The sequence below is a fragment of the Ctenopharyngodon idella genome, chromosome 7 (assembly GCF_019924925.1).
Source record: "Ctenopharyngodon idella isolate HZGC_01 chromosome 7, HZGC01, whole genome shotgun sequence".
In the NCBI taxonomy this organism is placed as follows: domain Eukaryota; kingdom Metazoa; phylum Chordata; class Actinopteri; order Cypriniformes; family Xenocyprididae; genus Ctenopharyngodon; species Ctenopharyngodon idella.
The window spans coordinates 26,655,189-26,671,792 of NC_067226.1; the positions used below are offsets into that span (position 1 = coordinate 26,655,189).

At 35.8% G+C, this 16,604-nt stretch overlaps 3 protein-coding genes across 3 annotated transcripts; all 3 read left to right on the top strand.

The window, feature by feature from the left end:
- Window positions 1-872: 872 nt before the first annotated feature.
- On the top strand, window positions 873-6,671 carry LOC127515622 (uncharacterized). The gene is made up of 7 exons (XM_051899499.1): window positions 873-1,580; window positions 4,142-4,205; window positions 4,398-4,751; window positions 4,873-4,920; window positions 5,083-5,232; window positions 5,368-5,402; window positions 6,003-6,671. The coding sequence occupies exons 1-7, from the start codon at window positions 873-875 to the stop codon at window positions 6,075-6,077; spliced, it is 1,434 nt and encodes a 477-aa protein (XP_051755459.1). The 3' UTR covers window positions 6,078-6,671.
- A 121-nt stretch (window positions 6,672-6,792) lies between these two features.
- Window positions 6,793-8,951, top strand: LOC127515623 (uncharacterized; the record flags this gene model as incomplete). The annotated part of the gene is made up of 4 exons (XM_051899500.1): window positions 6,793-7,249; window positions 7,467-7,514; window positions 7,625-8,011; window positions 8,839-8,951. Coding segments are annotated over 3 exons (867 nt in total), but the record flags the coding sequence as incomplete, so codon positions are not given.
- A 1,601-nt stretch (window positions 8,952-10,552) lies between these two features.
- nitr12 (novel immune-type receptor 12) lies at window positions 10,553-15,570 on the top strand. The gene is made up of 6 exons (XM_051900456.1): window positions 10,553-11,887; window positions 12,004-12,357; window positions 12,439-12,816; window positions 12,924-13,049; window positions 13,375-13,418; window positions 13,512-15,570. The coding sequence occupies exons 1-6, from the start codon at window positions 11,818-11,820 to the stop codon at window positions 13,638-13,640; spliced, it is 1,101 nt and encodes a 366-aa protein (XP_051756416.1). The 5' UTR covers window positions 10,553-11,817; the 3' UTR covers window positions 13,641-15,570.
- Window positions 15,571-16,604: the final 1,034 nt, after the last annotated feature.

Consider the following 16,604-nt stretch of genomic DNA (forward strand, 5'->3'; position numbering starts at 1 on the left):
CTGAGTTATTGTGTCCTTATATACAGTACTGTATATAATGACTGAGACACTTAAAATTATTTTGCATGTAGAAGTTATCATTTAAATTTCGATTTTTAATGTTTAGGTGTATTTGCTGTGGGCATTTTATTGCATGTGTCTCAACCAGAGTCAGCAGTGAGAGTTCAACCTGATACTCTACAACTCTTCAGTGCTGCACACCAGACGATGGGCACTTTAAAGTGTTCTGGTCAAAATTTCAAACAGTTCTGCTGCAGTTCTTGTAGCTTCAGATTAATCAAAAAAACAAACATATTTCCTCACCATTCTCAAGTAAAGGATTTTGACATTGACTAGTGATCTTTTATATGTTAATGACATTAATTAGGCATTTATAAGGCAGAGATCTGAAAACATTCAGCAGCGCACAATTTCCAGATCATTTGCGATTTATAGATTTGTGTATGAGTTTTATAGATAAGTGCATAAGATCCATAAAATACAAGTAATTAAGCTGGGTTATGTCCTTTTATAAGATAAATTGTTTTTTATCTGAAACTAATAAGGTGGAGAACATTATTATGCATCAAACAAAGATTATTTGTTATTAACTGGCATCAGATATATAACATCTAATGTAAATTAGAAAATCATATACTGATAAATGTACAACAATGCCAAAGTCTCTGGAAAGAGGTTTGGTTAAGTGATATTTTACGTTCCATGTGACGTCTTCCACTGGATGTGCTAGGTAACAATGCAGTGGGGAAAGGAGCCGGAATCTGTTTCAACAGCCTTGAACGTGAAGTTCTGTAGGATGCTGATCTCCTGGAGCATCAAAAGGCCCCGCCTTTGCTGGTTCCCTTCAGCCCCTCGTCTTCTCCCCTAACCTAATGCTGTGTGGATCTTCCTTGATCTTCCGGTCTCTAGCTCCGCCTAGTCAAGAGGATCTCATGGCTTCGCTTCCAGCCACTGATCCTGTCACTCCATCTTGGCCTGTTGACTTCGCTTTGGCTCCTCCCTCCACTGGCTCCACCAGAGACTATTGTTCTTATGGCTCCACTGGGCTCTCTCATCCCTCCGGCTCCGTCTTGGTTAGACGTCGCCCTGCCTGCGGCATTCACTTACAAGCCATCCCGCTGCGCTCCGTCTCTCCACCCCTTTGGCTCAGTCTGGCTCCGCCTTCCCTCCGGCTCCACCTCAGTCCTCAGTCGCACCTGGATACACCTCAGTCTTCTGGTACTCTGGCTCCACCTCAGATGCTCGTCACTGTGGTCTCCAGAACCATCAGTGTCGCTCAGTCCCATTTACTCTCCGTCTACACCCAGGGCTCCATTTCCATCGGCTTCAACTCCATCAGTCATTACCTGGATGTCGTCAGCCAAGCCTCCACCATGGCTCCTCCCTCTGTCAGCTCCGCCATGGGCTGCTCTCTGGGTCACCACCTGGGTACTCCTGCTCCTGGATCCTCCCTTGCTCTTCCCACAATCATTGCCACCTTGGTTTCTTCCGCCATCATCTCCTCTATTCTCCAGTCATTCGCTGGTCCCTCGTCCTTTTCCAGAGCACCCGCCCTCCCCCTCTGTTGGACTCTGTTTACGGCATGTGGACACCCCTTCCGGAAAAGGCGTGTAATGTCACAGTTATGCTCATTTTGGTTTTGTTTTCACTCTGTCTGGTTTGTTCCCATTTGTCTGTGTTCTCATTCTCCTTGGTTACTCATTTCAATCTTGTTTGTTACTATGGTTACTCATCAGTTCTCTCGTTTGCTACACCTGTGTTAATCCCATCTTTGTTTGATCTGAGGCATGTTTTTACAGACTGCCAAAAGCTACAGAAAAAGGAAGCAAATGGATTGCTGCAATTCACAGAAACAGCTGGACTCCAGGCAGCAAAATGTGGATTTGCAGTTATCATTTTGTCAAAATGTTGAATTATACCCTATATATTGCATTGCTATATATTGTATTGACAACTCATCAATTACATATTTACCATCTTATATTCTGCATAATTGGGCATTTTTAAATAAACACTGACAAAAACTTTAGGGTGGGACGATATGACAATATAACATTGATATAAGTGATCACCTGGATTTAGACCTACCTATATTGGATTTATATAAAGCGTTCACAGGCAAATTTACGTTATGTATTTCCCCGGCATCGAAATACCATATAAATATAAACACATAAATATAAGCACATATAAATATCAGGACATATACGATTCCCGGCTGCATGTCAATATCCATGGATCACTGAATCTTTGGTAAGTTGTAAGGAACACTATTGACTCCAACCTTTAGTTTAAACTGATATATTAAATCCAGTCATGCAGCAGGCTCTTTTGCCACTCAGTCCGGCTGAGGGGGCTTGTTTCAGTGGGAAAGTGACGTCATATTAGAGGGACATAACAGAGGGCAGTTGTGGCCTAATGGTTAGAGAGTCAGACTAGTAACCCAAAGGTTGCAGGTTTGAGTCTCAATAGTGGCAGGAAATGACTGAGGTGCCTTTTGAGCAAGGCACCTAACCCCCAATCGCTCCCCGGGCACCACAGCAAAATGGCTGCCCATGGCTTTGGGTGTGTCGGTCCACTGTTTTCAGTGTGTGTACTCACTACTCTTAATGTGTGTGCACCTACTTGGATGGGTTAAATGCAGAGGACAAAAAGTATGGGTTACAATTCTTGGCCTTCACATGTCACTTTCACTTTCATCCAGCAAAGTGTTTTTGTATAGATAAAAAGAGGGTGCTGGCTACAGTGAAAGTGAAACTTTATCCCACATTTGTAATACAATTACTTAATACAAAAAGTAAGTGCAAATAAAATGCTGTGGAAAAATAGTTAACATGTAATGCCAACTTTCAAATCTTAACCGATTTTAAAACTGTGGGAAACCAGACATGAGGGCAGGTTAAACTGATTTTTAGCATTACAATCCTCCGAATGCACACTATAAGATTCGTCTAGTAGTAACATTTGATTCGATTGTACGATCGATGTCGTCAGTTGGTTCTCCTGGCGTGAGTTTTGTTTTAAGGGAAGAAAAACAAAGGAGATAAAAAGAATATGGGTGATCTTCCTCAATACTCCACTTTCGTGGCATGTTTTTTAGTAGGTGCACACACATTAGGAGTGAAGAAGCACGCAACATCTGGTTGGTGAAGCTTGCTTGCTCACATTGGCTATCGTGTCCAAAAATCAGGCTTAAAATCTTCAAGTGCGTGCCCAGCCTTAGTCTCGCATAGCCTGACCTTTAGACTGATGGCAGAAGGTCTGGACTCCATCGCAGCTTTCATTGGCCAAGGACCGCCCAAGAGGACATTTGGCCGACATGCAACACGACTAATCAGAGTTCTTTTTATTCTGTGTCATGTTTAGGGGAGTGAAATTATTCATTCAAGAACATTGTGCAAATTTACTACAACAATGGAGCCGCAAACTTCACATACTTTTGAAAATCCAGCGTTTAGTTGATCCTGATAAGCGCTCATTGTCACAGTTGGAAACATGACGGCTTTCTTCTTCCACAAGGGGGTTTGGCGTCACGAAGGCTTTGTTTCCAGGTGGACCGTTAAAGAATGCAACACACACGTCTCCCGAAAATTATGTAGAATTCAATCGATCAGATGACGACTTCGAAACTGCTGAAGTGTTTCCAGTTAAGTGTGCCATATGCATCAGATGTTCAGCCAACCGTCTGTGGGCATGACATCTGAAGCTGAGACTGCATGCTGCTAGGCCCAATGCACATTATTGGGGTTCAGCAGGCTTGCAGCCTAGTCTAGACAGTAGGTTACTTCATGCAAATGAGAAGCCAAATGGTAACATCACTACTCTTATTTATAGATGCAATACAAACAAAAATACACACACACACACACCTTAAGATCTTACAATTATGTATTTATTCAGAAAAGCCATGACCACATTTTGAAAATTAATTAAATCACAAATTCTAATTTAATTCATTCAGGAAATGCCAAACGTTTTCAGAGCAATGGAAAAAGAAGAATAAAAACAAAGTAGTGTAATAGATTATTTGTGTCATAAGACGTGTCAGATCCTGACTGGCCTTTTCATTGGGAGGTCTTATATTTTCAGTGGTAAAAGCCACTCCTCCTTCTTGATATCACCCACTTAATTTCCTCTTTAGCTCTGTTTTGACTGTGCAGAAATGTTACGTATTTCAACTGCAGCATTATTGCTCTTTGGAACGGGTAAGAATTATTATCTTCTGTAAACTACAATTCTATGATGGGAGACATGTAATGAATTCTTTGGAGAGTTATTGAAATGGGCACACACATTTTTAATGATAAAATGTTGTTTTGTGGTGTGCTACGGTTTTACATTTTTTTTCCTTTTCTTTTTTTTTTTTTTTTTTTTTGATTTTATTTAATGGCTTTCAGGTTTTCTTCAAGTTATGTTTTCGACAGCAAGCACACAGGCTTATCCAGGACAAAGTGTCACTATGTGGTGTCCACATGATATCAATGGTACTGGACACCTGTACTGGTTCAAACAAACAGACGGTGATATACCAATTCCTATTGTGCGCATGTTATACAATGAAAGTCTTCAAAAGGTAGAGCGAAATTATTTCAAAAGTTTTACACACGAGCACCTGGTCATGCATCAGTTCAGCAAAAGCACGACCCTAACAATTAAGCATGCAAGTATTTCTGATTCTGGCTTCTATTTTTGTGGAGCTATTGGACCGAACCACATGATATTTGGTGATGGAACCAGGCTTGAAGTAAAAGGTATCTTTTTTAATCTTATTATACTCTCATGTTCATATAATTATTATTATTTATTTATTTTTTTGTAAATGCCACAATGGGGTAAATGACTCATACTATTCAACTATTTTTAATCATTCAGAAAAGAACGTCACATCAGAGAAAAATGACACTGGAACCTCAAAAAAGGGTATGCTTGTTCTTTTATTTTACTTTACTTTACTATGCTTAATTGAATCTGCAGGTGTTTAATACATGAATGTTGTTCATTGTGTTCTCAGTCTCTCATATATGTAACATGTTCTTTGTGGCATCACTTAAAATGTATCATTGAAATATCCACTTTTTACAGATGATGAGAAATCGCCTTCATCAAGTACTGAGGAGTGTTCTGGAGACATTTTTTTCACGCTGACCCTCCTATTTGGTGGCATCATTGTTTTTACATGCATTATTCCTCTCATTTTAGCGATTATCAGGGAACATAAAAGGCATAAAAAAGGTATGATATTTACATATGGTTAAATAGATCAATCACATGTTAATCACAAATGTGCAATGAATACTTTAAAAAATAAAATTAATTCTCTCAATATCTTAACAGTAACTGATTGTTTTTTCCTCTCCTATGTGGTAGTCACTGAATGTCAAGCACAACAGCAGGATGACAAGGTAAACTTTGATTATTCTGAGGGATAAATAATCTCAAAGTAGAAATAAGAACAAGCAAATCTCTTTCTTTGTTCCGTTTCTTTTTAAAATCACTATCATTGTGTACTCTTAGTGAAACACTGAAGTTGTGTTTTCTCCCAGATCACACTGGTTTCTTTGACCTTTTTGTAAAGAACAAGATGAAATTAATGAATTGATTTGAAATTAATTACTGCTATGCTTCTCCCTGTTGGGTAGACATGCTTTGGTTTTTGCTGACGATACATTGAAAAGTATGTTCTGCCATTTAGTAAATTAACAGTTTTTTGGAAATTTTAATGCATTTTTTGAACATTAAAGGAAGTTTTTTAAATAAAATTGAAAATTTTATTTTATAATATATTTTTGTATTGTTTTATGGTATTAACTATTATTTTATGTTTCTGAACATTATTATTTCTATTTCTGTTGGTTGTTAAGGACATGAACAGTCTTTTTCTATTTTTTGTAGTAGAATTCATTTTGGGCTAAGAATAAGGAAAACAGGCTTGAGAATAAAATCTAAGATGTCATATAATGACTTGGATTAGAATCTTGAAAGATATTTCTGCTTCTTTGCAGGAAAATGATTCAGTAACATATGCTGCGGTGTATTTCAAAAACAAGAGACCCAAAACAGCAGGAAGACTCAACTGAAGACTCAACTATTGTGTACACTGACACTACTTGAAACATAAAACGATCTAAAACTTATTTGTTAATGAACTATGGTTATTATTACCACCCGAGTAATATCACAGTTTATTTTTTGAAGTGTAATTATCAGAGGTCGAATGGTTAGGCAGAAAGCTGAGGTTCCAATTCAGTGTCATATGCTTCATCCCTGGGCCTTCACAGAATTAAAATAAGGATAAAATCAAGTTAACCAATTGTGGGCCAGGTAAAATGTATCATGTTGATAATATAATTCAGAAATGTTCAATAAAACACATGTTCAAAGACACACAAGAGTGAAAGATGCTTTTTATCTGCTTTAGCTGTAAATCTGCTTTGGAAAAAGGTATTCTCAAAAGTGCTATGGGGAAACTATGGGCAGCAAAATCAGTAAACAAAACATCAAATCAATACATCTGATCAATAATGATACTTCTTGTTTTGAACTGGCAATATGAGCTGTGGAGTTGTCTGTTGATTGACAGGTTTGTCATAGTTTGGATTTTTGCATAAGCCACACCCCCTCATAAATAAAGCACATTGATTTCCTCATCTTAATCTCTTCATCGGTTCTAGTCTGATTCAGTACAGTGATGGTTTATATAATTTCAGCGCTGTTGATCTGTGGCATGGGTAAGCATTACTGTACTATAATTGCTTTAGTCGTACAAGATAGGAATTAGTAATTCAATATTAATTAGTAAACATCAGGTGTGAGAGTTCTAAATGCAGCATTTTCTTGTGTGTTATCAATGTTCTAAATATTAATATAAAGTTATTTGTTATTCCTCTGTGGGTTTTAGGTTTGCTCACAGCTACAGCATCTCAGATAACTAATATATCAGCTCGACCAGGAGATAACGTCACTATTTGGTGTCAACACACCTTAGAAGTTGGACAAAACATGCATTGGTTCAAGCAAACAAACAGTGCTGTACCTCTTAGCATTGTATACATGATGTTACCTTATGATGCTGAAGGAGAGGCAAAATATTTAAATGGTTTTCAACCAGATCGTCTTGTGATGTCTCTAAACAGAGAAAACACCTCCCTAAGGATTTTAAATGTGGATATTTTTGATTCTGGTCTGTACTACTGTGGTTGGCATAGTTGGGTGATCACATTTGGTGATGGAACACACCTAGACATTAAAGGTAATCTTTCTTTATCAACAGCACTAGAGGAACTGCTTGCCGACATTATGTACAGTAGAATAATTTAAAAAAAAAAATTTTTTTAAAAATACAGATTTTTTTGCAAAGTACAGACATTCATCCTTATGATTTCCATACCGCTTTTCAGTGATGCTGTGTGGATAAGTGTTGATTCTTTAAATGACTAATATATTTCAATTCTTCATTTATTGCACAGAAAGGAGCGTTACACCACTGAAAAATGAAACAGAAATTACAAATAAAGGTGTTTATCATCTGACTTTCTTTAACACTTTAACATTCATAATTCCATGCACAATAATGCTTTTATCTGATTGTGTCTTGGTAGAGTAAAATGTGATTTCCTTTTAACAGATCTCAAGAAGAGTTCTACAAAAGACTGTCCTGGAAACATCTTTTATAAACTGACCTTTATTTTTGGTGGTATTATTATTATTCTCGTCATCATTCCTCTTGGCCTTGTCATTGTTAAGATCAGAAAAACACAGAAAAAAGGTAAGATTATATCTATTCATTTTAACAGATTTAATTCCAGTGTGAATGTGTTAACATATTTTGTGTATGAATGGCAAATAACTGTGTTCTGTGAAACAATTTTTGATAAAGTAATGATTAAAAAAAAAAAAAAAAAAAATCAGCAAGTGTCTTTAACAAATTATAATGTAAAATACTGTAAATCGATTAAATGTCTCTTTCTCTGTGTTGTCAGATGCTGACCAGCATGTAACACAACACCATGAGGTAAACTTATTCTTAATAAAAAATTATAGTAGTTGATTACACTATGTGAAAATTAAATTCAAATTCACAAATAAAAAGCAAAGCATATTTCACTCCGAACTCCCAATTAATCCGAGTTTGACATCATCTTGACACGTGTACAAAAAGATTCAAATATGTGCATCTCTGCTATTTAAAGGAGTTTAAATTACAATAGTTTGAAAAGTATGTAATAACTTTTCTAATATCAGTTTATCAGTATACCTTAAATGTCTAATATTCTTCATGTTATATACAGTTTGTTTCTTGAGGATCTTTCGCATATAGATTGCAGGCCTGCGTCTGTTTTTCTGTTTAGTTCTAACCATAGGACTGCGTGGTTTAAATCTTTTTGTAAGAATCCAGATCTATAGAAAAGAATATCGCTCTATCTGATCAAAATTAAATATAATTTACTCTTAAATAAAGTGGAAAAAAAGCAATAAATATTGGGTATAAAATATAAAGTATCTTGCAAAGGTAAAAGTATCTTGCATTTTATATGTGTGGAGTACAAATGAGAAACAATATCAGCTAAATTTCACTTTCTCTTTCCCTGACTATTTCCCAAATTCTCCCAACATTGGAAGCGATAAATAATTAAATATATGTAACAGCAGTGAATGTAGTTTGATGCTACAAAGTCTATTTGTATATAAAAACCCCTTCTTTCCCTTTTGTTTTGCTAAATGGATTGATTTTCTTCTAAACGCATTTAAATTTAATTTAATAAGTGTAAATGATTTGAATTTAATAAGTGAAAGCTTACAGTGGCTCTGTCGTTAAAAGCATCTTTGGATGTTTTGCAGGAGCCTCATTCAACGTTGTATGCTGCTCTACAGTTCTCCAAACAGAAAACCAGAAGAGCAGCCAGACATGCCGAGTATACAGCTGTTGTATATTCTGCTACTAGATAGTCTAACAATGACACATGGTCAAACACTGTAGCATACTGTTATGTTTATATGCTAGATTTTCATCAAGACTCTTAATATTTATACGCTACTGCTATTGCCATACATTTAAAGTGTGGGTTCTGCAATGTTTAATATTTTTGATGCAATAAATGTTGTGAAAACTCAAATGCATGTGAAAGTATTACAAAGGAAATTAATTTAGATCTGTTTATATATGTATCATGAAGATAAAACTAGGCCCTTACAGAAGAGGCAGGGGGTGTGAATGATATCATTTCCTATACAGACCCTGACAGGAAGAAGCTGCTCAGTGTAGAATGAGACGTGCTGAGGGGAACTTCAGCGGACCAGATTACAAAGTTTAAAAAAAATATACACATCAAAACATAATTATATCTATGCACACGTTTCACAACAATACAGTACTTTTTGTGAGAAGCAGCAGCATAACCTGATCATGATGAACATTTTTATAATATTGCTCATGGCAATTTATTAGCAGAACATCCTTTCAAAACAAAACATTGTGTCATGCGTATATTTATATATAAAAAAAAAAAACTCATTTCTTAAATGTCTTTGTACCAGTGGGTGCACCTGTCAGCACACAAGGGCATCACAGTTTGACTGTTTTCCACTCAGCAGACTGACCCTCGGCTCATCTCTCACACCCCTCACTGCAGCTAAACCACACAAACACCATTCACACTACATACCTTTCACACTACTTTCCATAACCACAAAAAAAATACCCCTTGTTTAGAAGTGAGGTGACAAGTCACAGATGACAATAACCTGAATAAAAAAAATTTAAAAAAATATATATATATAGTAAGTTCCGTTTGTAGTGGTTTAAGATACTGGAGGGAATGCATGCAATGTTACAGACAGATTCTGATTGCAAAATCAAGCTGAAATGTGTAAAGAACTTGGTGTTAAGAGGTCAAATGACAACAGAAGACAGGTGACATTTCAAAAAGGTCCTTCAAATTGCTCTTATTATTATTATTGTGTATTAATTACCTACCAAAACACCACATGCTAATGGTGCTAATAATTCCAATAAAAGAGAAGTGAAATTAATTATGACACTAAATTCAAGACCACAGTGGTTGTATATAACTTACCTGCTTGTATTCAGATGCAGTGTATTGACGGCCTTATTTTAACTAAAAACCATTTAAATTGATTTCTGTTGGCTTTCAGAGTATGTTAATGTTGTTGTTCTGCAGCTTCATTCTGATGACCGGGTGTCTTTTTGATTCAGATAAAAAAACATAAAATTCAACTTTGAAAGTATAATTTCTCAGGCCAAGCTCATTAACCCTAAACACAACACAATGCAACGCGTAATTCAAAAAACAGGTAAACACCTGCGAAAAATCAATATGCAAAATTCATACTTCATATTAACAGTACACTGGCTCCTATTTTTACAAACATTTCAACAATATTTCTCTTGATGCATAATCAGTTGTTTACCACTGTGCAGCAATGATACTTGTTTCCTTCACTTCTATGTAAGGTCATTATTTAACTGTCATGTTGTGCTTTAAAATATAGTACTATGTTGAAGGCTCAATGTCAATGTAATCTTTTTCGCAAAGCACTGTTAAAGCCTGCAACTGCATGCATACCACACGTTAGTTCCTTTCACATGTTGACTATTGGTTTCGGAAACAGACTTATGCCACTAAATATATATATAAGACAATGAATTTAACCCACAGCGCTCAGGGGTTGCGGTTTGTTTATGAAAGTAACATTGAACAAACAAACAGCCTTAAGCACGCTTAGATCTCTGTGGGTAAAAGTTTCCATATATCATCTTATTGCAGTGAAACCCAAGCATCAAAGCAAAGCGCAGACAACTGTGATTCGGCCATGTTTAGAGTATTACCTACCAATCCAGCACAAGAAGTGATTATTCAAGAACCTTTGTATTATACTGAATCATCATGCATGTGTTTTCTTTTTCGCTGTGATTTAAAATGTGCCACATACAAAAAAGGTTATTGTACTTTAACATGCTAGCAGATCATTTAACTAGATGCTCTGGATCTGAAGGTGCAGCTGACAGAAGTTCATTCTGTATTTCTCAAAGCAAAATTCTTACAAAAGCCCATTTCTAATATCAAATGTAAATATTTGTTTGCAATCAACTAATGCTGTTTTTAAACCCCAAAAATCATGATTTAACACATAGTAAGCTACTATGGGACCATAAAGTTTGCAAGAATAAATATGCTGTTATTTGCATTAAAACAGGAAAATAAAATTGAGGTATTGTGAAATTTATATTATAAGAATATAATAAGGTGTGCTGTAAAAGTTTGACAAAAAGGATGTGCTGTGAGCCTGTTTTTCCATTGACTGCAAATAGGGGGCAGTAGTTCATTAGTTGACATGTTTTACAGGATAATATTGATAGTGGTCATGTTAGTGGACATGTTTTGGGGTTAAATAATCGATTAGGCATAAAAAGCATGCAAAGAGTGTCCAACATCCATGACAGGCTGAATTATCTGGAATAGCACATGACTGGGTGAGCTTTTATTATTCTGAACTTGTTGTGTAACAACAAAAAAAAAAAAGGAAATAAAAGGTCAAAAACTACTGAAAATAAGAGTTCACAAGAATTAAATATTACCAGTTGATCATTACACCAGACCCAGATTCAGAAGACTCCAATCGTGAGCATAAGAACAAAAGATAAGCCACACCACATGCTAAACGTCTTGGGTCAGACAGCCTGAATGGAAAAATGACAACAGCCAATCAGACCCAGACATCATCTAAATCTGAAAGACAAGGCTTGACTCCTCTAAACCAGGCGTTTCACACCCACACTTCGAACAAACGCTCCATAAGATGTTGTCAAATGCTCAGAGGACCTCAACTATGCTTAAACTTCTGATATTTTTTCTACTCTTTAGGACAGGTGTGTTTGCTCTGGAAGAGAGACTGGTTCTGCAAAGTTTATTCTTACCTTATATTTATGAATAGTTGTTATTCTGATCTGCTCTGATGGTCCTGCTTGTGCTTTTCTCCTCTCAGGCTTCATCGCATCTGCTGCTGTAGTTCAAAAGAAAGTCCTGGAGACCTTCAATGCAGGTGAAACTATAACTTTAGAGTGCTTTATATCTGAAGAGCACGAGAACTACTACTCTTGGTTCAAGCAATCTCTGGGAGAAGCTCCAACATGCATCCTCACTCTCTATGCTGACTCTTTAACACCAACCTTTTATGGAGACTTCAAGAACGATGAAAGATTGTCAGCTGTAAAGAACAAGACTTATTTCGCTTTAATTATAAAAGAATTAAAGCCATCAGATACTGGAATCTATTACTGCGGCACCCGTGACTATGATCTTATAACTTTTAGTAATGGGCTGTTTTTAAACTATAAAGGTAACTAAACCTAGCAAAATAATATATAAATTAATCTATATAATATAATAATGTATAATCCTTAAAGATTTCTCATTTCAGGGGTAAATACGAGACAACATCATATTAAGCAGTTTTTGTCTGCGGTGGACTCGAGTACTTGGGTAAATGAACACGAGTTTAACCCAGGAGACTCTGTGAATCTTCACTGCACTGTTCTCACTGAGAGATGTGTAGGAAATCACAGCGTCTACTGGTTTAGACATGAAACAGGAGATACACATCCAGGAATCATTTACAAGCATGGAAACAGCAATGATCAATGCAAGAAGAGCTCTGAGAGAGATTCCCATTCACAGTCTTGTATCTACAATCTCCCCAAGAGAAACCTAGGTTTAACTGACGCCGGGACTTACTACTGCGCTGTGGCCATGTGTGGAGAGATACTGTTTGGGAATGGAAGTAGGCTTGAAATTGGAGGTAAGAAAAAAAAAAAAAAAAAATATATATATATATATATATATAGGATACATCAAATCATCTTAATTGCAGTTTGAATATTTAGACTTTTTTTTTTTCAATCTTAGAACCATTTTCTGAGTTTGCCTGGACTGACTTAAAGGTCCCAGTTTTGGTAGCAACAAATATATTGTGCTTGGTGATCATCGCTATCCTTCTGCGCAAGAGAACACAAAAACAAGAAACATTTTCTGGTAAGCCATTTGCATTTTAAGAATATTCAGACCATATTGTGTGATAATGTTGATTACTAGAGCATAACTGACACTAATTATATTACTTAAAATGAAAAAATATAATGTTCAAAAGATAAAATTGAATCCACCTGAATTTAAATAATGTTCCACAGTAAAATATGATGAAATGTTGATTTTATCATTGAGATGTGATTGAGAGAGGTTTGATTACTTTAGAGTACTTACTGCAAAACATACATGTGCGTATTAACATATCAAAATGTGTAAATGTCTTTAAATAAAACTCAAAAAGAACTAAAAAGAAAGTTAATATTCTTTGCAGAAACCCAGCCATTACAAACACTTTCTTCATCTCCTGCTAATGAGGTAAAATTTAAATATACTACATTGCTGTGCTCCTAATATTTTATGTTTTATTCATTTAGTTATGTATATTGACTACTTTGGTGTTGGTTTTAGGGTGCACCAGAGGAGATAAGCTATGCAGCGGTACATTTCCCTGGAAGAAACTTAAACAGACACGAGACTGAAAGAAGCTCACATGCACATGTAGTGTACTCAGCTGCTAGAGGTTACAGTACCAAATAATAATTCTGTGATATAATTCTGTAATATAACATTTAAATGAAAGTAATATTGCCCTATGTGTTTATTAGTTGTGTATGAATGCAGTTGTGAGCTCTAATAAAACAAATGCCACTGTCTTACAAAAACTTTTGTCTTTTTATACCACTTATAGTGATTCTATTATCATCCACAACAAGCCTACCAGTTACAAACACTGTATGATTCCTCAAGAAACAAAGGTTTTGAATTCACTGTTGGAAAAACATTTTATAACAAGGTATTTTAGTTACTGATAGCCCTATTCTTTCACTAATAACATTTATTATATTAGTGAACCAATGATCAGGGAAGCAGAACTGAAATATTGCAATGTATACTCTGTAGAACAACAATTCACTGTGTTTATGACTAAGAGGGTCAAAATACACCCAGAATAAACATCTTCAATGCTTCGCCCTTAAAAAAAAAAAAAAAAAAAAAAAAATCTGCCCTGTTTGTTCGTGGCCACTCAGTTACAGTAGCCTACCAGGCTTTTTAGCGCCGATCACCTGAACCTAAATACATATGAATGTTAAAAAAAAATTAAAAATTAAAATAAAAAAAACATAAATTTCATATTTAAGCAGTTTAAAGGTCTGTTTGATGAAGACTATAACGCACAAATAAGCTTATCTGAACCAGATGAAGCAGAATTTCTAGTGTGCAGTTGTTTTGATAACGATTGTCTATTTAACTCCCCCTGCTGTTGAGAATCGAAATTGCAAAGGTTAAGCAGTTTGTATTAAAACGCAGTTCAAGAACTCAAATGTTTCCAACTCAGCCTCATGTACAGACCTCAGGTTAGACGCCATATTGAATTTAACGTGGATGAAAATGTGAGAGATAGACGTAGCCTAGTCTTTACAATGACGCACTGTAAAGGTCCTAGATCACGTAATTTTCACAACTCACACATTTTAAAACAGTTTAGCCTATAAAGTGTTTGACTACTGAAAGTTTTTTTTTTTTTTTTTTTTCAAAAAGACATTGAACATGAACAATCGGATTGTTGTTGTTAACCAACAGTAGGCCCCTACCTGGTTTCTCTTCACAGTCTCGTTTTCATTCCTGTCAAAAATTAAATAAGTCTTTGCTAAGGTCTATAGCCTGCTAAATGTCATCTTTGTACTAGAGGTCCTGAGATCGACTTGGCATAAGACAATTTGGTGAATAAATCTGATGTTACTGAAAAGTGGCAGCCAGTGAGAGTTTGTTTTGTTTTGTTTTTTTATATTTAAAACACCCAAAAACACATAAATACATATAGAATGCTGCATTAAACAATTCCTTAAGGGGAAAAATAAATAAATCAACTCCATAGCGCATTCCAAGGGCTTAGAACGTTCCAATGTTCCGCCAGTAGTGGCCACGCATGCAACGTAAGCAAACGTACATCCGAGTCAACGAGACTGAGGGAAGTTAGCGAGGGAAGGGCATAAAAAACGAACTGGAACGCATCCTTGGACGTGCCTTGATGCCTTCCTACCTTGAAATGTGTCCTCCGAAGGCAGCATTTTCCAGTTTTTGGACGCAGGCATCGACTTGTGGACGACCCTGTATAATTCGCTCTTCCTCTTCTTCTCTTGAATCAGTTTCTGGTTCAAACATACGGAAGCCCTAAACGGCCATGGATTATTATTTTTTTTCTATCTTGTTTTCTCGTGATCACGACTTATTTTCTCGTGATCTCGAGATAACAAAAGTTGTTTTCTCGTGATCACGACTTAATCTCTGCTGTAAATTACACAAATGTGCCAACAGGTGTCAGTATATTACCAAATATAACTGATGATGTGCAGTAAATTTCCACTTTACTGTATTAGTTCATATTGGCCCAGATTGTACGAGTTTCGGACAGAGAGAGTCTTCGTGATCGCTTTATTTTGTGCAGTACTGTGTGCGTTAAGTAATTAACTTAACTGTTAAATGCTTGAATATTATTATTTTGCTTGAAAGTGTATCTGTTTTCGTTCTGACTAGTGCATGACACACCACAGTTTCACGACCGCAATAGTTCGGTCTGATACTAAACTTATTGCTTATTAAAACTAATTTGATGTCACTGTATAGTGTTCTGTTTGCACCTTATTGTGTATCTTTAAGACGCCATTTTAATCATCGCAGTTTCAGCGTTCGTTTACCTCACTCACTCAATGTATATTGATAAGAAATATGATTTATAGCCTATGTCATTTAATTCAGTGATAGTGTGTATTTTCTACATTTCTTTGTTGGAAACACACATACATAAACACTCTTCTCAAACAGCATCCCAAGATTGTTTTAGCCTATATCAACTGGATTAAAGTTTTGTTTTTTGGAAATCTGGAGTATTGCACCTCTTTTTAATGGAAACTGGAGGAAGACAGTTTAATGATATCACAGCCTATCCTACATGACGAATAAAAATAACAAACACATTATGTAATATAATTTTATTTCAAACGAATGAGGAAAATAAAGTGGGTTTAATCGAATAATTTATAGAATTATAGAATAATCTGGCATCTTTCTGAAGGTATACTCTGGCTGCGCTTGAGATGTTGAATGCTCTGTTGATCATTAAGCATGTTAATTACACAAATAAAATGTTTAGCGTACATTTATTGAACAGTGATTGATTAGCCTATATGTATTTATTTATTGTAAACTTTATTATTAAGTGAAGTAAACATTTTGCTGAAATATCCACAAGATATAAGAGCGCATGATTTATCCGTCGATCAGATGCGCGTGAAAGTTGTGTTCGTTACTATAGCAACAGTAGAATCCGGGTACAGTGTGTTTCAGAATCAATCACTGTAAAAAGAACTTTTATGTCGAGATGACGAGAAAACAACTTTTGTTATCTCGAGATCACGAGAAAATTAAGTCGTGATCACGACAAAACAAGATAGAAAAAAATAATAATCCATGGCCGTTTAGGGCTTCCGTACAAACATATGG